Source organism: Sphaerodactylus townsendi, linkage group LG07, assembly GCF_021028975.2.
Source record: "Sphaerodactylus townsendi isolate TG3544 linkage group LG07, MPM_Stown_v2.3, whole genome shotgun sequence".
In the NCBI taxonomy this organism is placed as follows: Eukaryota; Metazoa; Chordata; class Lepidosauria; order Squamata; family Sphaerodactylidae; genus Sphaerodactylus; species Sphaerodactylus townsendi.
In genome coordinates, this window is record NC_059431.1 from 23,981,213 (window position 1) to 24,005,121 (window position 23,909).

Here is a 23,909-nt window from a genome sequence, read left to right on the forward strand (position 1 = left end):
ATTTTGATATGTTGGTACTTGACACCATAGAGATTATTAATTTTATTTTCAATAAAATTTCAAACGCTGCCTTTTTTTCCCTTCCAGCACATCTGGGAACTAATTTTCTGACAGCAGCTCAAGCAGCTGGCACTGAAGACCTGTTAAATAGGCCTAAATGCCTATTTAGTGGTAGTGCCCTCAAGTACAAATTTTGACAAATTACACAAAATCCAAAGAGGGGCTGGAATAGTCATCTCACTTTGTCCTGAATATCATTTTGAAATACCTGTTAAATTGGGCATAAAAGGGAATAAATGTGATTTTTAATAAGCAAAAGACCCCATGGTTACTGACCTAACTGTGCAATCCTAGACAGAATTTCACCTTTCTAAGTCCATTGAAGCTAGGTTTACCAAGTCTCCACTTCCTTCACAACAACATCTTTATATTACCGGTGAGGGCCCCACATCAAGGTAAGACACCCCCCCCCCATTACTCGGGGGACACCTGAAATCCCCAACTGAAGCCCACAATTTCCAGGTAGTAAGCTACAACAAATAAAATTGGACTTATTTCTGAGTAGACATACTTAGAATGGCTACGTATATGAAGGATATTGCGCAGATCTCCAACTAAGATGAACCATAATCAGCAATATATTGACTAGGTCTTTATTACAGCCCAATCCAAAGTGTGAAGGGGGGCTGTAAGGAATTGTGGAGGCAGCAGGGCCCTATGTCAGCAGATTTGCCCTCCCCTAATGGGAGGGCCAAATCAGCTGGTGGGCATCCTCTGCAGCACTCCATGACTAAGGTGACCAGACGTCCCGTGTTTGGCAGGACAGTCCCGCCTTACACCAATCTGTCCCGCATCCTGCAGGGTTTTGTACCTGTCCTGATTTTGCCTTCTGGGGCACTCCCGGTTCCCGCCCTGTCACAGGGCGGGAATCCGGGGAGCGCCCCAAAAGGCAGTGCACTCCTGCAGCCGCGTGCGCACCCACCCCCATCCCGGTTTTAAAAGGTGACAATCTGGTCACCTTATCCATGACAGCACTGCATCTGTGCTCCTGTGCCCGTGCCAGCATAGTGGAGGCATTCCACAGGCACTGCTGGGGGTGGAGCCAATATTAGTAGGCTTTGCCTCCCGGGATGCCAGCACATGGGGCTTGGACCTGGCTGCCCCAGGGCTCTGGACTGGGCTACCCATCTGCTTCGACTTGACACAGAATTTATGAATTCACAATCTAGAAGACTGGAAGAACTGAATGAATTGATTCCATAATACATAATTTTTGACAACCAATGTATTTTAATTCTAAAAAAATTCTAAAAAAATTTTAATTTTAAAAAAGAATTGCAGTTTGAAGAGGCAGAATGAATTTAAGCACATGTCTATGTCAGCGCTCACACCTATTGCTTCAAACCTGAAGTATCAATTACTGCTTCATGGGTCAAATCTTCAGATATTAATTCACAACTTCCAAATTGGCATTTGAATACACCCTTTAGTCATAAGAGCAAATTCCAGACAGAGAAGGTACAATGAAAAAGCCTTTTGGTGTAGATTTAATCCAACCACAATTGAGTTCTTGAACTCTGATCTTGTACTATTTTCTACCAATAATGTAGTAAAAAACAAAATTTAAATCTCACAAGGGAAGAAAAAAAATCAATGCCTGCAATAACCCTTATCTTACTGGAAATGTATTTTAAAACATTTTCTCAGCTGACACACAGAAGGTTGTATTTTACCTGAGTGATGGCTTGAAGCATTTATTTATTTAAAACATTTTTATGCCATGTTTCCATCCAATCAGGTGGAAGAAGAGAAGAATTAACAGGGTCACATTCCCCTGTCCATTTCCCAGTGCATGTCACCCAACAGGGGCACCCATGGCTATTTCAGCCTCATAACCAGAACTGACATCATATTGGAATGGATCTAAACAATCCACTTCATTCAGGAATTTCTGAAGAAAAATATTGCCCCTTTGTCACCATCTCTGCTACACAGTAGGCTTTTGAATTTATCCCAAGTCTTTTTCCAATTAATAAATGTTTATTTTCCCAACACAAAAAAGGAAAAAAAATACATATATCACTATACACCTCACGTCCACAATTACATTAATTCAGAATAGAAATAAAGAATACAAAAATCACAGGAAAGAATAACATCTGTTTGGAATTCCCTCAGTTATTCCACCTTTCTTACCAAATGATTTAATTGTTGTGGTGGTACATATTTTAGCTCCGTTTTTAATTGCTGTAGTGATGTTTGAATGGTGGTTTAATTACATATGTTTTAATTTGTTGGCTGCCTTGCTGGCTCGTGTGAGGGCAGAAAGGCAAGATATAAAGAAAACAAAATAATAAATAAAAACAAAAACAGAAAAAATAGTGTTCATAAGCAATCACCACTTGGTTTAAGGACTTATTACCAATGTAAAGTAGCCATCTATTATTTTTTTGTTTTCTCTGCTTTACCCCTGAGTTAAGCTACAATATAAGATAAGGATGAGAAATCAGAAATCAATCTTTTCTTACAGGTGAGAAAACAACAGAAAAAAATGACATATACCTCAAGGTGTCTGGTCTTTGCAAACACTCACCTTTCTGTGATGGTTTCTCTGAGACCACTGGTGACCCCCTTGACCACTGTGCTAGCCTTTGGGGTCAGTACCACCTGAGATATAAAAAAAGAGCCCTTCTTTCTTTTCTCAGTGATTGACGTCTGGAGAAACTGGATCAGTTTTTCTGGGTCAGTTGTGTTTGCCCATGGAGCTGGCATCATCTGTCCTGGCCATAAAAATGGGACCTCTAGAGCCACCGGACTGTGATAAAATACCAATACTTGGTAATCCTTCTCCCACAGGTACTGGAGAGAAACTTCATGAGCAAATATAGCAGGGCACATTTTACTCCCAAAAGTGTCTTTGAGCATTTGGACCAGTTTTTCATGGTGACACTTCTGCATCCCATAGAAGTGGTTGAAGTCCAAGAAGACTACTTCCTTACCATGGTCAGCAAGAAAGGCACTGATCTCCTCAAGACCCTCATTGACTTTGGCACTGAATAGACCATGAGCAAAATAGAGTTCATTGTCAGGGTCTCTGGGCTTTGTGGAGATTCTGAGATCAAAATACCGTATACCTGCTGCCAGCTGGCTGGAAAAATTCATCGTCTGTGTTGCCAGCCACTTTCTCATCAGCTTTTTAGCAACGGTTCCAAACACAGAGACAAAGTTCTGGACAGTTTCTGGTTGCTCGGGTCCAACTGGAGATGCTTCATCGATGTAGAAGCTAAATGAGTCATGAGACCCTAAAGATAACACAAAGCAACACTTAAACAAAATGAAGCACAACATTTGAACAAAAAAAAGGTGATCAATAATGCATGTCAAGATTGCCTAAATCTCTCATCAAAATATGGGCTCAATTCGCTTGTCTCCTCTATCATGCAATACTCAGCACCAAATTATTCCTCTAGCAGCCCTTCTTATCTCACTAAACGCTATATGTGACTTGAGAATCAATGAGAGGTTTACTTTCAGAAGGTATTTTTTTATGCTCCTATTTCTTTTCCTGATAGGTTTGCACTTCTGATGCTTGACTTGTATTATGTGAAGTAGCATCAGTTTGCACCCTGCTAAGTCAGTGAGGAGATAGCTCTTCGTTTGCACTGGGCTGAGTGGATATCAAACCACATTGTTTGCGACGGGTGGGGTGGAGGGAAACGTCACTGAACTAACATCTCAGCTGCAATTTGCTCTTCTCAAATATTGCTGAATCCCTGCTGGGTCTTGACCCTGCATAGGACTAATAACTGAGAACTATTAATTTCCTCTTCTATACGTCCTTGGTTCTACTGGATAACTATTTATGAGCCATTATCCTTACAAGAAACACATGGAACTGATTTCCCTCAGCATAAATGAAGAACAATTCCGATTTATGTCAACCCAAGCAACATTCAGCCAATGGCAACTTAAATCATGTAAGAAATATTTTAGTCTTGATACCTGTGGAAATAAATAAATAGTCAGATTCAAGGATGCCAATTCCTGCACCACTGCAGTTTGTCACAGTGTGATATTGTACAGTGACTATGCACAGATGCTGGAGAAGCATTCCAGGTAGACCACAGGAATGGCTGCCATGTTGGTTTTTTCAGATGAGAACCCTAAAATCACACTTGGTTCTATTACTGCCTTTCAAGAAGAAAAATAAAGAGATGGACGATGCCAGCCCAGAAAACCCACAAGCGCCACATGGACTATTCACTGAAATTTATATTTAAGTCCAACAATGATACAAAGAGATGGATTATATTTGTACCCATAAAAGGGCTTAGGTTGTGCTAATTGTCAGTGCCGCAGAAGAGTCCTAGAATCTATTTTTTTAAAGTTCCATATTTTAAACTTCGTCCAGTTGAATTCCATCCAACTTTAAGTTTGCCTTTCTCTTCCTACAGGTACTATAAACCTCAGGCATGGTCACTGGGTGAGACCCGAAGGATGAGCGGAAGAGCAAAAGCCAAGGGCTATAGAACTCTTGGGCTTTTGCTTCAGCCCATGGCTCACAGATGGTCCCTGTGAATGAACCAGCAATCCATTCCTGACCCACTCAAGCCATATTTTTGTTTGTTTGCTTTATGCATATTGCATTTCTTGGTTGCTGAAGAGAGTGCTGTTGTGAGAAAATCAGGATATAAATGGTTTAATAATAAAAGTGAAATGTTTATAAAATGGTAAGGACTTTCTCCAGGTGGTTGTGGTGGGTTTTCCGGGCTGTGTGGCCGTGGTCTGGTAGATCTTGTTCCTAACATTTCACCTGCATCTGTGGCTGGCCTCCTCAGAGGTGGACCACAGAGGGAAGTCTGTTACACACACTGTGAGAAGGGAATGTTTTAGTGGGTATATATTGTCCATGTCCCAGGGTGGGGAACCAATCAGTAAGTGTTTGAGTGGATCTGCTATGCAAAGGTGTTCCACAAGGATCCAAAAGCATTGTTTCAGACTAAAGCTGTGAAATTTTTTGTTAACATTTTGAAGCCATATGGGAAAAATGGCGATTGTGGAGTAAAATTCCCACAAATTTTATTCCCCACTCCTCCACAGAAGCAGCGGATTCTAATCTGGAGAACTGGGTTTGTTTTCACACTCCTCTACATAAGCAGCAGACACTAGTTGGGAGAACCGGGCTTGATTCTCTACTCCTTCACATGCGCTGTGGACTCTAGTCTGGTAAACTGGGTTTGTTTCCCCACTCCTCCACATGAGTAGCAGACTCTAATCTAGAGAATCAAGTTTGACTTCCCATTCCTCCCCATGAGCAGCGGACTCTAATCTGGTGAACTGGGTTTGTTTCCCTGTTCCTCCACATGAGTGAAGGAAATTTCTGTATGCATTTCTTTTCAGTGTCCTGTGACTACAATATTTGTTTCCATAGTGACTTTAAAATGGGGTAGACAGACGTATAAAGAATATGTGTACCAGTGGCTATCACTTTTTATGGTTAAAGGAAACCTCCATCTCCAGAGGCAGTAAATCCCTGAATACCAGTTCTAGGAAGCAACATTAGGAAATGAGTTGCCTTGGCTTCTTTGCCAGAGGTCAGCAACTTTTATAATTGAAAAGCCAAAGAATATCCAAATTCAGAGCAAGAGATCAACAGACTGTATGAGAAAGCCCATCTGCATGACTGCAAATATACTGTTTATTTAGGAGTAGTGATAATTGACATGTTAATAATTCATAAAATTTCTGCAGATCAGCACTAGTCATCCAGAGGCACACACAAAGTCTTGCCATAAATAATAAATATATACAAAAGCACATACTAGGATATACTTTGCCTGCCACTGTTCTGATCTGAGCCATATAGAGGAGGCAATAATGACTGCATCACTATGTCACTTCCAGGGAAAACCATAGTTTCTGGGGATTCCTAGAGCTACCCTATGTCACTTGGGTTTTCCCTAGAAGCCAATGTTGTGCAACCCCACATTCCATGCCCCTCCCCACACAGCTATCCTGCTGCTTGCTTATACATATACACGAACAGTAGAGTTACCAACCTCAAAGTGGAGCCTGGAGTTTTCCTAGAATTACAACTGATCTACAAATTACGCTGATCAAGCACCTGAAGGGAACAGCAGCTTTGTAGAATGAACTCTACAGGTTATCACAGCTTATCAGAGAAATGGAAGTCCTAGAGCTTTCCAGGCTGGCCCTAGTCCCAAGTCTCCAGGACTCTCCCAGGCATGAGTTTGTAACCCTACCCTGTGCCACTGTTTTAGTGTATGGGCATAAATATGTACCTAGTTCTGATGATGGCAAAGATCCTGCCTCCTCTTATATACAGTCTTTTATGCCTGTTTTTAAAAACAGCCATATTTGGTTCCACACTGAACCATATTTGGTTCCAGACCCATAAGTTGCCGACTCTGGCTCTAGGTTTTGTTTGTTGTCCTTCCAGGGCTGTTGGTTTGGCCTAAGTATGATAAAGGTTGCTTAACTAGATTGGTCACTGGTCTGATTCAGCATGGTGCTTTTTATGTTCTTGGACTGAAGAAGAACTAAACCTTTGTCAGAGTAGCTCAGCTGTTCCAGAATGTCCTTACAACAGTTCCTTGAAACATACCCGTTCCCGTCTAAGTTTGATATACAGATATATAGATACAAATGTATGGCTCAACAAGTAAAAGAGGCAGGCAGCTCATACAAGGTATGAGAGAAGAGGCAACGATGTACATCTGTTGATTTTACACACATCTGCCATTTCAGCTGCAAAGCTGGGAAGCAGCCAAATTCTCAATTGGACTTGAGAATCTCTTCTATTTTGACATTACATCTGCTTTCACCCAAAACATGGAGACCACAAGCAATCTGGGAAATGCGACAGATTCATGCTGCCAAGACCCAGTTTGCCACATATGCATCATGTTTTCAGAAATATGCATTTCCCATTCAGGTTCACTGCAGAGCAACCATAGGTCAAATTTTCAGGGGTTTTTTTTTTGTAGTGCTGTCCAATCTATGAATGAGTCTTGCTCAGCGGCAAAAGAGGAAAAAAGCCTGGACTGAGTTAAAACAATTCCTTCATCTAACCCAGGGGTAGGGAACCTGCGGCTCTCCAGATGTTCAGGAACTACAATTCCCATCAGCCCCTACCAGCATGGCCAATTGGCCATGCTGACAGAGGCTGATGGGAATTGTAGTTCTTGAACATCTGGAGAGCCGCAGGTTCCCTACCCCTGATCTAACCATTCATTATGTTCTTTCTCTCAACAGGACTCATGATGGCATGTAAATCACATAATCAAGCAATGAATATAAACACTTAATATTAACTTCACTGATTAAAGAAACATTCATTGCTGGCCTTCTACTAAGAAAACTGTTCTCTTACCTGCACCCAACCTTGCCATGTTACAGAAGTAAGTCCATCATGACTGAAAACTTGGCAGAAGAAAAATCACTGTTTTGATGCCATGGATGGTAAACATATGCACCAAAGAGACCCACACCCAGTGATCCATATATATTATCACTAGTTATGGGATTCACCATAAAAACCCCAAGGAAAACATACAGCAAGTGTAGTATAATGGTCCTACCACCAAAAAAGGCTGCCATGGAGGTGTGGGGGTGGTGAATCAGTCACAAAATGGCTGCCATGGGATGCTGGGCCTGATCACAAAATGATGGGAGGTTGCAAACCAAGCATCCTCCTATTATGGAAGCAGTTGTTTCTGTACGGGTGCTTTCTGAAGACACAATGGTGATGCTTTTCTTCTTTAGAATGACTAGATTTGAGTCCAGCAGCACTTTAAAGATGAACAACATTGTAGGGAATGCACTTTTAAGAGTCAAACCTTCCTTTGTCTCAAAAACCTATACCCTGAAAAACTTGGTCTCTAAGGAGCTACTGGACTCAAACCTAGCTATTCTACTGTAGACGAATGTGGCTACCTTCTGAAACATTCTTCTTTTGAAGCACACCCACTCTGGTTGAATCCCCACTACTGTCTTAGCCAGGTTTCAGAACACAAACTAACCAGGTTTGAGGGACAACCTCCCCGGTCGAATCCCCACTACCGTCTTAGCCAGGTTTCAGAAAACAAACTAACCAGGTTTGAGGGACGACCTCCCCGGTCAAATCCCCACTACCGTCTTAGCCAGGTTTCAGAACACAAACTAACCAGGTTTGAGGGACGACCTGCCCGGTCGAATCCCCACTACCGTCTTAGGCCAGGTTTCCAGAACACAAACTAGCCAGGTTTTAGAGGGGCGACCTCCCCGGTGGAATCCCACTACCGTCTTAGCCAGGTTTCAAAACACAAACTAACCAGGTTTGAGGTCGTTGTGTTCTAAAACCTGGCTAAGGCCAACGGCAGTGGTCATTCGACTCAAGGAAAATCGTCCCTCAAGCACCTAGCCAATTTGTTGTTCTGAGAACAGGGCTGGCTAACCGATGAAAGTGTCGATCGACCTCTAATGAGATCGAAGAAAGCCAGGAGAGGTCCTCCATTCTAAAGAAGAGATTCTCTGTCACTGAAATCCACTAGTGGACACCATATCAGGGATCACCTAGTTACAGTGATGGATTTACACTGGAGGTGACCAAGAGTCAATCTTCACTCTATCATAAAACTCACTGTACCAGTCATACTCCCGAACTCCACATGGTGTTCAAGTGCAGGCCTAGCTGCTCCCTGGGCACAGCCAACACTATGAAACTAGAATTGGTCAGTTTCCTGTTTCTCCAAACTACCTGCAGTCTAGTAAGGAAGTCTCCCTTCTGCATAGTGACCTGTTCTGATCCATCTACCACCTCTGCAGGTGAGCTGCTATCCTTCACATCTCTGCTTCTTTTATATACCTTCTCCTGGGTTTGAGTGTGCCAGTATACCATTAATATGTGGCTGAAACACCTTGGCAATGTGTTGCTTTCAAATGACATTAGTATTCTGTATAGGGTTACCAGCTCTGGCTTAGAAAATTTCTGGAGAAGAAGAAGAGTTGGGTTAAATACCCTGCTTTTCTCTATAAGGAGACTCAAAGCAGCTTACAATCACCTTTTCAGGCGGTTCGGACGTGGACGTGCGAGCGGGCGCTCCATGGTGGAATGCGGGCGGCTCCGCATGGAGCCGCCTTTTCCCCATCCCTCTCCCACTCACCTCGTCGCCTCCGTCACCCTGCTGGCCTCCTAAGACCCACCCACGCTGCCCTCCGACCTCCAGGGGTCGGAGGACAGAGAGGGAGGGTCTTAGGAGGCCAGCAGGGCGACTGAGGTGAGTGGGAGAGGGACGGGGAAAACAGCATGTTCCCGGCGGTGCCGTTCGCACAGCGCCGCCGGGAAAGCGCTGTTTTTCCAAACCCTGATGCCGCCCTGGGGGTGGGGGAGGGGAGCCAGGTCAGTGCTGCTGCGTTTTGGCAGCGCCACCTGCGCGAACGGCTCCCTGGGGACGGCGTTTTTGCAGTCCCCAGGGCACCATTTATGGCCCGTGAGGAAAGGGCCTAAGAGAGTTCTGAGAGAATTGAACTAACCCAAGGTCACTTAACAGGCTTCATGTGGGGAATCCAACATGGGCGCTTTCCACCCAAGCCCCTGAAAATGTTACAAACACTTGCAAAACATTTTCAAACCCCACCATTTGTCCACACTCATTCCCTTGAAGTGATTTCTGGCCGCCATTTTGTGGTCATTCCATTTTTTAAAAAACTTTGTGGCTCTGATGCTACAAGCCTTCAAAGCTTTGTGCTGTGATTTTTTTAGGGGTCATAACTACATAGACATGACTCCCCAAAATTTAAAAACATGATGGGAATACAGCTCGCAATGGTCAGCACGGGTACAGAAAATGGCATTGACAAGGAAGTCGAGGGACTAAGGAGCGCCATAGGAAACATTTTAAAGAGACTACATGGTGAGTGAAAACATTTTCAAAATGTTTTCAAAAAAAAATTGTTAAATAACAGTATGCAAATAAAACATTTTCACACAGGAAATAAACCGTTTAGGGGAAAAAACCATGTGGAACTCCATGAAAGAAAATATTTTATTTCCTGCCTGAAATTGTTTTATTTGTGTTGTGCGGAAAGGGCCATGATTCTCCACATTAGAGTCCACCACTCTTCACCACTACACCACACTGGAGATTTGCGGTCAGTACCTCAGGAGAGCAGAATTTACAGAGGGATCAGAAAGAGACGTGATGCCACAGAGTTCATTCTCCAAAGATCTCATGCCCTCCACAGGAACTGATCTCCGTAGTCTGGAGATCAGTAGTAATTCTGGGAGACAATGAGGCCCCACCTGGTGATTAGTAACCCTAGCTGTTAACCCTAGTTGTCGATGACACGTGCTAGCCTGAAGGGACAAAATAATGATCTGAAGGTTTATTTTCAGTTCTTCCTCCTCTCTCCTCCCAATTTACACTAGATGAAGCCTTCTGTTTCAACCAATTATTTTTCCACAATCATCACCTCACGCTTAGTAATAATTTATGCTGCTCATTAATACTGAATGGCTTACTTAAGTATTGACTTCATTTCCAACCTTACCTGAAGGAGAATGAGGTGAAATTGTGCAATGTATATTCACATGAAGCTATGCTGAGGGAAGGGGGTGGGTGGGTTTCAGTCTGCTTCATGACCTCAACAAAAATGTTAATCTTGTTTTACTACATGCAGCTCAAACACTCTAATGAAGGAAAAGTGTGATAAACAATCAGGCCCAAGTGTTGATACAGTACTCCCTCTTATATACGGAGAGGGTTCTATAATTCTGGGCAATTACTGAAAAGCAAGGGCGTATCTGCAGAAAATGGAACCCGAGGCAAGTACTGAAATTCCCACCCCACCCCCCACACATGACACACATCTTTTAGACAACTGTGCCATGCAATCAGCTCAAAAATACAAGTCAAGCTCCTTAATATTTTAACTGGGTAAGTGAAATGAGTGAAACACTTTTCAAGATGCGAGCTTACTTACTCCAAATAAATAGTAGATTTTTATGCAAAATTATCTAAATCACTAGCAAACATTAAGTCCACTGTAAATGTACACAAAATATTTTCCAAGGCTGTATTTGTTTTGTTTAAATGTGGCTTTGTCCACAGTTCAAATGCTATAAGTATACAGTATACTAGTGAATACACTAATGTTTTCAATGGTATGAAGTTTAACTCGATACTCAAATATGCTACTAGTTCTATTGTAACAATATGAGATCAAATCACACACTTTCATTAGTTTACTGCAGAAAACACAAACGTTATTTTCAGTCTCTTAGATTACAAACATGAGATAGTACTGATCAATTAGCCTTAAGCATTGTCCTTGTAGAAACACTTTCCAGAAAACACTTGGAAAATATACCTTATGTAATTAACAGTACCATCAACTTTGTTAGGCCATTCTCAATAACCCATTAAAAAAAGCCCTGTTGGGTCAGACTTAACACCAGTCTAGTGCAGCAACTTGTTTCCCACAGTGACCAGCCAGTAGTGGGCCTTTCCCCACTTACGGTTTGCTGCATGCTACTCTCAGCGGTGGCGATTTCCTTGTGAAGTTGTGTTTCCACTTTGGCCCGCTTAGAGTCCAAGAAAGGTGCAGTTTCTTCGAAGTCCAGAAATGACGCCCTTTTACTGAGGGGACGTGAGAGCCCAGCAAACGGTAAGTGGGGAAAGGGCCAGTGTTTCCAACTCTGGGGAATTGCCTGGAGATTTGGAAATAGTACCCAGGGAAGGACTTCAGTTTCTCATCAAAGTCAAATATCATTTCCCCAAAACTATACCCCTGTACTAACTCACTTCTCGAGCCCCTCCATCTACTGAGTATTCGGTTATTTTAGACCAAGAGGTGTGATTCATTGTTTCAGCATGGTGCCCAAACTTATTGGTGCATCCCAAACTCCAAATGGTGCACAAATTCTCCCAAATGACTTAAAGGGGCAACAAAGGGCATCCCAGTTAATAAAAAAAACCTCCCAGCACCTCTGCTTTAGGTGATGGGCTCTTCGTATGCATTTTAATTTCCCCCTTCTTTGGCCTCCTAGATCTTTGGAGTGATTAGTAAAATATATATTCCAGTTGAGACCATTATGTGATGCAACTGTATTTTTCCAGAATAAAATTTAAGTCAAATGAAAGCATTTGTTTACATAAATCTTATGCATCTACCATAAAATGTTTGCCCGGAATCTCCTAAACAAAAATAAATCAATGGTTAAAAGCTAATTCTTTCTCTCCAATCACACAGGGAAAAACAGAAAGAACTACAGCCTGGCCGTTAATCTGCTCAGAATAGCCAGTTGTCGACCTTTGTGGGTTTTAAGACTCATTCTTCAAGTAAAGAAAGACAGCCTTTTTAATCTTTCAAAGCAGATAATCTTCCAAGATAAATTGATTTGAGATTTCTACCTCCAGATAAGGTAGGGAAAACTCTGCAAGTCTGCTACTCAATCTTCAGCACAAAAGCAGACTTCAAAAGACATGTTTCATTATGATCATGTGTATTACAGATAAGGACCCCAAAACAAAGTTAGACTTGGATGTCAATGTTATTTTCAGCTATAATCTTCCTGGAAGTCCTTTCCTTCAAGCCCCTCCCTCAAATGAATGGGAAGAGCATGTTTATCCTGGACAGAATCCACCCAAGGATGTTTTCATCTGAACTGTGTACCCTGATGTAGAAATTTCATGAAGTAAAACTGTTGGACTTTTTAACTTAATATATTTAGCAGAGTAGCTGAAGAAGAGGCCAATAGACAGTTGCTGGTTTTATAATAAACTAGCGAGCCCGGCCACACTTCGCTGTCGCTCCGAGGAGGGGGGTTCGGAAGGGCGGGACAACTCACTGGGCGGGTGGGATGCAGCTCGAGCGCGTGCGAGAGGCCCATTGGGTGAGCACACAGTTAACTTCTTCATGTCTGAATTGTGACAGACACTTGCAAATACTAACCTAAACAACTGGTCTACAAAACATTTGCCTGGATTCCTTCTATCCTTTGAAAGCAGGGAAAGGCTAGAGGCTGGGGGTGTACAGCTTGATACTGCCAGCCCAATAAAATGCCCAATATTTTGGTACCAGATTGGCAATTTGACACCACTGCTGCATCCCCAGTTCCAATATTACTATTCCTGATAATATTGGACTTGGGAAACTTAGGGAGGTAGGAGAGGCTAGGGATGACGGAGGGTTGTCAGTGGCACATCTGTCCTTTAAAGGGCCAGATCTAGTCATGCTGAAAATAATAGACCTTTAAAGTTTAAATGGCAGATACACCATCAACCAGTTGTTGGGTACTCTAAATAATGGGTGGCAGGGTCTGGAAGCCAGGTTTACTGCTTATAGGAAAAGATCAGAACCAATCCTGGATTTACCTGTTGGGTGACTGCCCATGCTAGGTTCAATTTTCAGGCCATTTATGGCTTTGCTGGTGGCCCCATGGCCATGTTCCTATCTTCTCCTTTATAAGACCATACACAAAACGGTGAAAGAATGGAGGATGGGCTACACTTGGTCATGGTCTCTTCGGAGTTTCACAAGGTTTGGCTGCCTTGCGAGAATCCAAGTTCCCATGGACTTTCTGGAGCCCGAGGAACTGGTCAGACCCAGATGTAGCCCTCCCCATTCTCTCACTGTTCTGCAGGCAGGCTGTTGAAGAGGAAAAGAACACGGCCCTGGAACATGGCCATCAGCTTGAAGATCTACTCCATATGAACTGATGGTGCTTTTCAAGTGTAAATGGACAAAAAGCCACCAATCATGTGGATTGCCTCTTCCTTTCCCTCTCTCCCTCACTCAGGGGAATTGGCAAGGGTATGATTAGTAAAGTTTTGGAAGCATTTTTCCAAAATTTCCACTGAGACATTCTGGAGTGATAATAATACTCCTGATTTTTTTTAAAAAAATTATTCTCATGCCATTGGTGATTTTCCATTACACAATTTCTCATGTGCACATGCCCACTGGAAATGTTTTAACCATCATCCCATCATGTAAATAATTTCCTGCACAAGATGTAGAAATGACACAGTAGAAGAGAATTGGCTTGTCATTGCAGAAGGTCCCTGGTTCAGATATCTCTAGTTTAAAGGACCAGGTAGTAGGTGATAGGAGAGACCCCCAGCTAAGATCCTGCCTGTCAGAGTAGACAATATTTTATTTTCCTAAATTTAATACCCTGCCCTTTCCCAGCTAAAGGCAGGCTCAGGGCGCCTTATCTTAAAAACATTCAACGTATACAGTTTCAGTAGAATAATTTGAAACACTAACCATTAAAACACAATACTAACCTTGACAGACCTGTGATCTCACTTTGCCTTAAGCAGGATGTGGTGCATCCTATTTGCACCACAGAATGAATTGTTTATCTCATGTTGTGTATTCATTTCTGTCTCTTCCACAGGTCTCTTAGAAAGGGCACATCTTACTCCCCTTTTCAATGACATTTCAACCACCATCCCAATCATGCAAATTGCTTCCTACATACTACACCTGGTCGCCAAAATGACCTGAAAAAATAAATAGCTCACCGCTCTACTGATTAAAATTGCCTGGGCCAATTAAAATTGACCCCTGCTGATTGATCAGCTAAAAACATTGGTTGATGAATCTGCCAATTACAATGGATAAAAGCCTGCCGTTCTTGATATAAGCTCTTCTCAGGGACTAAAGTATCAGATGGACCACCATCTGCCAGATGAGTGTGCCCATTCTTTAAGATCTGCCTCCAAAATTAGGCAGATGGTGACAGAAGAGAGGGCATTTTCTGTTATGCTTGCCTACTTATTTTAAATTGTATTATACATATTTTTACCCAGCTTTCCTCCACAATGAGGATCCAAAGCAGCTTACAACATTGTTCTCTTCTCCTCACTGTTATCCTTACAGCAACAACTCTGTGAGCTAAGTTAGGCTGAGAGAGAGGCTAACTAGCCCAAGGTCACTGAGAGAGCTTGCATGACAGAACCGGGATTCAAACCTAGATCTCCCACATCCAAGTCTGATTCTGTAACCACTATACCACATTGGTTCTGTGTTTGAGCGACACATTTATCAGGGTGTAACTAGATATTACAGCATACCAAGTCTGACTGAATTGCTGCCGCCATTTTAAAGCCCAATGCAGGCCACTTAATATTGTAGTGGGGCAGCACAGGGAGAATAGGTGCTGTTGTCCTCCCCCCATGGGTTTTCAAATGCCAAAACAGCTGCCCTCTCTCCTTTTTTGGAATTTGAACGGGTATGGGGAGAACAAGGGTGATATGGCATTTTAAAATGGCATGCATTTGGCTCTAAAATGATAGCTGTATCCCGGGGTCAGACCCCAGGGCACTGTATCGTCTAATTTTACCTCAGAGATCTCCTTTGGAACCCACTTTACTATCTTTCAGGCTCCATAGAAAAACTGCTCTTCAGTATTTACAGTGTCTGAGTCCATGCTTTGACCCTTTTGGTCATTCAGCCATGTGAGTGTTGCTTAGAGTCTCATCAATTTTCAGGTTTGGCGAGGATATAGTTTAGTTTGCTTTAGTTGTATTATTTTTATTTATTTAATTACTTGATTTCAATTCCACCTTTCTCCCCAATTGGGACCCAAAACAGCTCACATCATTCCCCTCTCCTCCATTTGATCTTCACAATTACCTTGTAAGGATGAGGGAACGGCACCCAATGACCTTCCATAGCACAAGTGGGGATTCAAACCTGGGTCTCCAAGATCCTAGTCCTCTATGCCACAGCAGAAGGACATAAACGTTTCAAATCAACAAGCCACAAGAGTGTGGCAACAGGAAGCATTTTCGTGCCTATTTTAATGTCCTATTCGTTTATCCAGGTGGAACACCATTAACAGCAGCACTGCTCCCTGGGCAGTTGCTAGCACTTGATTATTTTTTTCCAAAGTCTCTCTGAAAATACAGCAAAGCTGAGATGACTCCAGGCAGATCTGCTTGGCTGAGCCAGGAGATGACATTGCTCCCTGTATGCTGTAGCATCCCCATATCATTCTTGTTCCTAATAATCCTGATGGGTCCATTGATGTGACAGATCTGAAACAAAATCTATTGTGGAAAACTAATGGTGATGGAAATGAAGTTGATGGAAAGGAATTAAATTGAAGGAAAATCAATATATTGAAGCAGGAGGGGAATGGGATTGCACCCTGCCTTTTGCTTGGTTCCTCTGTCAAGCGCTGACAGATTAGGCTTGCCAACCTCCAGACAGGGACTGGAGATCTTCCGGAAATGAAGCTGAACTCCAAACAACAGGAATCAGTTCCCCTGGAGATTACGACAGCTTTGGAGGATGAACCCTATGGCAACACTTCACTGATGAGCTCCCCTTGGATCTCCAGGAATACCCATCCCAGGCTTAGCACTATTACAGGTATACAATTACAGATGGGTAGACAGGTCAATCTGTAACAGCAAAATAAAGCAGAAGTCTAGTGGCACTTCAAAGGCCATTGAATTTAACCCGGAAACAGATTGGCAGACAATGAAGCTGTTTCAAAATGGGCAACATGTTCCTGGCAACTAGCCTCTGACAGCAGTCGGGCTTCCATATTCTGAACAAGTTTAAGTTTTTGGATTTTCTTCAAGGGCAGCCCCATAAAGAACATGTTGCAGTAATCCAGCTGAGAAAGTTGGTGAATCAGATGCAGCTGATAGAAGGTGCTCCTGGCCACCATGTCAACTTGCTTTTCACACAGCGAGGCAGGGTCCATAAGCACCCCCAAGCTCTTATCCTGCTCTCACAAAGCCAACATTACTGCACTTAGGACAAGTGGAATAATATCCTCTAGATAGAATATCAGGCTTCTTGACCAGCACTACCTCTGTCTTGTCTAGATTCAGCTGCGGTTTGCTCTGCCTTAGCCACCTGACCACAGCCCCGAAGCACTGGTTCAGAAGCAAGATGGACACATATGGAGTTTTGAGTGATAAAATCAATCTAGAGCTGGGTGTCATTTGCATATTGGCAATTGCCCCAAGGCTCAGGATAATCTCATCCTTCAGTCCCAAATATATATATTAATGAACATGGATGAAAGAATAGAACCCACAAGATAAATTCTATCAAGTTGATTCTGCCCCTCTAGTGGAGACTCTTTGTTTACAGTCAAACACCCTTAATCTCAACATCTTGAAGTCAGTGGATAAGCAGGTGTCATGGCCAGTCACATATAGGGGCTGACCATAATAAGTTGAACCAGCAGGCTTGATCCCACTGACTATCTTCACATTTGGCCATATTTATCTGGCTTTACTAAGACCAGAACTGAGTGAATTAATTCATTTCTAGTAAAAGCAAAGAAATTCAGCTGATCGTTCAGCTGCTAGGCATTTGATTTGTGTTATCTCCAGCAATAATACTTGATAGAGTTTTGAACTGGGGAGGGTTTTTTTTCCTTTGAAGTATAGTTTGTCTGATTACAAAATTGCTGAACAAAAATTATCCTTTGTGCCAATTACTGTAGCTCGTGGTCGAAAGAGACCTTAAGGATCTCTGGCTTATTTTTCCCTTGCAATTTTCTTTCAGTACAATCTGTACAGAGCTTCCCCAATGCAAGGCAGGCTTAGATATATATTTTTAGACTCCCTGAAGATTTTCTGTGTTTCTGGCATTCTCCTGTTGTGCAAATAATAGGTTCTACTGAGGTTGTAAATCATTCCATAATGTGACTGGGGTCACAAAATCTGGTATTCTATCGGGGGTTTTTTAAGCCAGATTTACTATTGTTTATTTGTGATACACAATAAGATTTGTGCGTCATTCTACAAAATTTGGGATTTTTTTGTCTGAATCCGGGGGAGGGGGGGGGAGGAAAATTGAATTAGGGCAGAGCAGCACTCAGGAATGAAGGGGAACGTATTTGTGTTTAAAATGGGTCTGTCTGAAGCTGTGAACCCAGCCATCTAAGTATTTCAAGCCAATGTCCATTATATTTGTTGATCCAAGTAAGATACTAGGTGTAGGGGTAAAGAGCCCTTAGTTACTGGGGTTGGAGTTAGGCTTGGTCAATACCCTAAAAATTCGGTAAAATTCGGATGCGAATTTATTCAGGCATAAAATTATCTGGATGCTCAAATAAGACAAATATCATATTCAGATGTATCCGAATATTCGGGTATACCCAAAAAATCCGGGTCTCTCTGATTTTTGGTGTATTTTTTTGTGTTTTTGAGTTTCGGCCTGCAGGGGGCGCATTTTTAAAGCTAGTGGCACCAAAATTTCAGGTTATCATCCGGAGACTGTGCAGCCTGCTTACACACTCAGAAATTCTCCATTGGCTACAACAGAGCCAAGACACTGCAGAGCAGAGAATTGGAACTAACAGGAGATGAGGGCTACCCCTTTGAGAGTCCATAACTTTGGCCCCCCTGAGCCAAACTTCACCAAACTCGGGTGGTATCATCAAGACAGTTTCTGGATGTTCCCCTGAAATTGTGGTGCCACTAGCTTTAAAAATGTGCCCCCTGCAGGCTGAAATGCAAAAGCCAACCAAAATACCCCAAAAAGCCCAAATACCTTGCATTCGAATTCGTTTATATTCAGGCAAAACACATTTGGCCAATTTTGGCCCAAATATGCCCGAATTCACCCAGATTTGATCCAAATCCGGTATTTGTTGCACCCGAATCTCCAAGTCTAGTAGGAGTTGAACACTTTTCTGGTAATTTCCTTCAACTTCTGATTATATCCCTTTTATTATGGAAATAAGTCACAGATTAAAGTGTGATAAGAAAAATGTATCATGGAAAACTACTATGCCAAACTTTACTCACAGTCCATATTATAGCCAATAACAGAGGCAAGGGACTATAAAGATACATACTACATAAAGTTGCCAGTCAAGCACTGGAAAACAGCAGCAGTTTCAGGAGATGACAACATTCAAATTAATGTCACGGTGAACCCAGAAGTGATGGCAAGTCGTTGCTGTGATTCTCTAGGATGTGGAATAGCACAATATTGTGCCAGTGATGTCACTTCCAGATTCTCACAGGAAGGGATGTTGCTGTGATGCTGCAACATCAGTTTCCCCATCATATTTCTCTTGTTGCCACATTGGCCAGAGCCAGGAAGAGGGAGTTCTTCCACATGATGTTGCTAAAATGTTTTGGATCTTAGAGAGAGCAGGTTAAGACGAGGATTAAGAGGAGTGCCAAATTTTCTATTGTACTGCACAGTGGAGGCTCTGTTTCAACTAATGTGGAAGAAAGTGGTGAATAACATTTGGGGTGTGACTTTGAGATCTAGAGCAATACAGCAGGAGGTAGTGTTGCATTGCAATGAATTAGCAGAGTAAATAATGGGGCAGAGATGCGAGTGAGTAGTTTTGTGGAACTTTATTGGATAAAAAATAAATGTACACTAAATATAGGAACAGCAAACTCTATCTATGCAAGTGTTCAGTCTGGGTGTCTATCTGTGTCCGCACGTCTGTCTCTCCTCTTTTTCTGGAAGAAGAATCAGAGAGATCTTTCCAGAAGCTCATGTGATTCCAGGCATGTGACTTCAACAGTTAACTTTTGCTTGACTGAATGAAGCAGGCATTTGTAAAATCCTAAGAGGTAGACTGAAATCTCCGCACAGTCAATCTGAAGTGCCCATGTTGTGCATTAGCAGCATCTGCTTATTACGGAACAAATGTGTCCTGAAAAGGCCTGCAAATCTTCCTAATAACAAGTGCATCAAAAAAACTTTTTGACAACTATTATACCATCTGAATTAGGGCTAATTAAAATATGCCAGTAACACAATGTGTAAAATGGCACATTGCCAAGACAAAAGTGAGAAAGTCTTCATATGCATTTTAATTCTTTGTGGCTGTGTTTCTCCCCCCAAGAGTAAAACACACACACAAGCATAACAAAAAGAAAAAGTACATTGGGTTTTTTGTTTGTATATTTCTGCAATCATTATTTACAAAAGATTGCAGGTTCGGGGCTTTAAAGAAAGGAAGGACCACACAGTAGAATTGTGTTGATAATTTCTTTTCAACATTTCCAAACTTCCATTATTTACAAATTTGAATGCATATTGCTTAGAGCTGAATACAACATTATCTGCATACACACAAATCTGTATCTTTTAACATAAGCAGAGTTCACAGGAACCTTGTCTACATCAGGGGATTCAGCTTTCTGAAATTTCTGCTGGTGTAATTAATGACAGTTATGGATCCAGAAGAATCAAGTAATATACCTTTTACCAGAGGCGTATCAGGGGGAAATGGTGCCCAAGGACAATACCTGCTCTGGGCGCCCCCCGCTCAGGGGTGAGGCTTAGGGGCAGGGGCAGCTCAGATGGGCACCACAGTGACAGGCAGGCTCCTGGGCTGGCCTGCTGCCACGGTGCCCATCTGAGCCCCCCCCAACTCCCTGCAGGCCGCCTCCTGCCCTCCCCAGGCCCTGGGAGGGAAGGAGGCAGCTTGGACGGGCGCCACAGCTGTCTTTAGGTGCCTCCCCCCACCATTGCACCCGGAGTCATTTGACCCCCGCTTGTGGGTGGTACCCCCTTGCCTTTTACTGGATTGTAGCTCTTGAAACTCTAGCTGAGAAGATTCTATGCTTCAGCCCTTCACCTTCTCTGCACAAAATTCATACCATGTTAGAAAAGCCGGGACAGATCTTTGCTTAAGGTTGCTAATCTCCAGGTGAGGTCTGGAGACCTCCCAATATGACAATTGATCTCTAGACTACAGAGAGCAGTTCTCCTGGATAAAAAAATGACTGCTCTGGAAGGTGGACTCTATAGCATTATACCCTGCTGAAGTTCCTCTTCTCTCCACCCCTGCTCCACAACTCCTGAGGCCCCACTTCTTCCCAAAAGTCCAGGGGTCTGCAAACCGTGGCTCTCCAGATGTCCATGGACTACAAATCACCTCAGCCCCTGCCAGCATGGACAATTGATGGGAATTGTAGTCCATGAACATCTGAAGAGCCGCAGGTTGCAGACCCCTGCAACAGTCAAACCTCCAGGAATTTCCCAACTGAGAGTTGGCAATGCTATCCCTGCTCCATGACATGTTAATTTTCTAAAGGCGAGGAGGGATTTCCCCACAGTCATTGCAATATGCACCCCCACGGTCTAAAACAGAACAATCCAGGAACACCTTGAATGCTTGTGTCTATTCAATGCACAGTCTGGCCCTAAGATTAAAAAAACAACAAGACAGATGGTTCATCTCCCCATGCTCATTAGTGCCATTAACAAAAGACACAAGTAAAAGCAATTAAATTGGAGGAAGAGGGCTTAATGAGATCACATGGCAATGGAACAGAAAAGCATCTAACAAAAATGACTGCATTGTGAGCACTGTCACAAACCCACCCTGGGATTGTGTATGTGTAGTAGTTAAGAGCAGCAGGACTCCAATTGGGGGAATGGGGTTTAAGTCCCCACTTCTCCACAAACCTACTGGGTGACTTTGGCCCATTCACAGTTCTCACAGAACTCTCACATGTTATGCATTACAGCATATAGAAGTTGCATCGAAACAGTGAAATGACCCCCAAGAGTGGCATGAGGGTCTCTAGGCCTAGATATACCGCTCTGCGACTAGAATAACAGCCCCCAAGTGGAATGATGGCCCCCAAGGGTAACATAAGTGTTGTGAGTCTGGAATTACAGCCCTCACAGTAGAATGATGGTCTCTGAAACTGGAATCAATAGCCTGGAATTGGAATGACACCCCTAGAGGCAGTCATTTTACTCTGTGAACTGTAATCCAAATCCAGCACATTTTATCTAGGCCCAAGGACAGTAATTTTACTCATGGGGAATATCATTCCACACTTGAAGCTGTCATTCTAGCAGCAGGGCCATTTCTTGTAATCCATTCCAAATTTTCGTTGCAACTTTCGCATGCTGTACTGTATTTCTGTGGAACTAATGCAAGTCAATAGATGTTTGGAGCTCTCTTATAACATCCAATAGGGGTGTGCAACATTTTTTTCCAGTGACTTTCAGGTTTGGATTTAATATACCTGGAAATGTCCCCAAAAGCCAAAAATAAGCCACACCCCCATGACAGCTTTTTCATCTTTTTCAAAATTTCTCTTTCATTCTGATCCACAGGGGAAAATGCAGAGATTGGCTGAGCCGATGGCTGCCCCACTGCTTCTGAAGATTGCTTGGTTTTAAGAGACGGCAAGGGATATAGCCAAAAGCTGAAAAAGTAAAATCATCTTTTGGCTTTCTTTGGCCTGGGTTATTTGGCTCTGCCAGGACAGCCAGGTGCTTTTCAGCTGTACCCTCTGCCCCCCCACTCCCCGCAACTGCTTTGATCGATTGGTGGATTGCTAGTCTTTTCCACTTATCATATTTTTATCCTATCTCTCCTTCAAGGTACACAGAGTAGCACATAAGATTCTTCCAATTTCGTCCTGGTCCAATGACTGGTCCAATGAGCTTCGTGGGGATTTGAACTGGGTGTTCTTGCCACTACACCACACTGCTTCTCCTTTTCCAATAGGATGATCCAATACCCTCTTCCAATAACTTCACCCTTCCTTATCTTCTACTACTTAAGAACATAAGAACATAAGAACAAGCCAGCTGGATCAGACCAGAGTCCATCTAGTCCAGCTCTCTGCTACTCGCAGTGGCCCACCAGGTGCCTTTGGGAGCTCACATGTAGGATGTGAACTAATGGCCTTCATGCTGTTGCTCCCGATCACCTGGTCTGTCAAGGCATTTCGTAATCCTTGCATCAAAGAGGATCAAGATTGGTAGCCATAAATCAGAATTCTCCTCCCATAAATCTGTCCAAGCCCCTTTTAAAGCTATCCAGGTGAGTGGCCATCACCACCTCCTGGGGCAGCATATTCCAAACACCAATCACACGTTGAGTGAAGAAGTGTTTCCTTTTATTAGTCCTAATTCTTCCCCCCAGCATTTTCAATGAATGTCCCCTGGTTCTAGTATTGTGAGAAAGAGAGAAAAATGTCTCTCTGTCAACATTTTCTACCCCATGCATAATTTTGGAGACTTCAATCATATCCTCCCTCAGCCGCCTCCTCTCCACACCAAAGAGTCCCAAACGCTGCAGCCTCTCCTCATAGGGAAGGTGCTCCAGTACCTCAATCATCCTTGTTGCCCTTCTCTGCACTTTTTCTATCTCCTCAATATCCTTTTTTTTGAGATGCGCGCGACCAGAACTGGACATTAGTACTCCAAGTGCGGTCAAAGACCACTGCTTTGTATATATACACAATCTTTTGCAGTTTTACATCAATTCCTTTTCTAATGATCCCCAGCATAGAGTTTGCCTTTTTCACAGCCGTTATGCATTGAGCTGGACATTCCTGCATGGAACTATCAACTAAGATGCCTAAATCCCTTTCCTGGTCTGTGACCGATAGCACTGGACCCTGTAGCGTGTATGTGAAGTTTGGATTTTTTTTGCCCCTATGTGCATCACTTTACATTTTGCTGCTACTGAAACGGCATTTGCCATTTCTGGAGCCCACTCATCTAATTCTATCAAGGTCCGCTTTGAGCTCTTTCAAGAATCCCTTTGTGGTTCTCACCACCCTACACATAATTTGGTATCATCTGCAAAATCCTGGCCACCACGCTTACCCACCCCTACTTCCAGGTCATTTATGAATAGGTTAAAGAGCACTGGTCCCAAAACGGATCCTTGGGGGACACCACTCCCGACATCTCTCCATTGTGAGAACTTCCCATTTACACCCACTCTTTGTTTCCTGTTTCTCAACCAGTTTTTAATCCATAGGAGGACTTCCCCTCTTATTCCCTCATTGCTGAGTTTTCTCAACAGTCTCTGGTGAGGAACTTTGTCAAAAGCCTTTTGGAAATCCAAGTAGACAATGTCCACTGTCTGTCTCCTCGTCCACATGCCCGTTTACACCCTCAAAGAACTCTAGTAAGTTTGT

At 42.9% G+C, this 23,909-nt stretch overlaps 1 protein-coding gene across 1 annotated transcript in view; it reads right to left on the reverse strand.

The window, feature by feature from the left end:
* The window catches only part of PLCXD3 (phosphatidylinositol specific phospholipase C X domain containing 3), a 123,060-nt gene that overhangs the window by 32,103 nt on the left and 67,048 nt on the right, over positions 1-23,909 (reverse strand). The window contains exon 2 of the mRNA XM_048504136.1: positions 2,594-3,302. Within this exon, the coding sequence (XP_048360093.1) occupies positions 2,594-3,302 (709 nt within the window). The remainder of the gene's footprint in view (positions 1-2,593; positions 3,303-23,909) is intronic.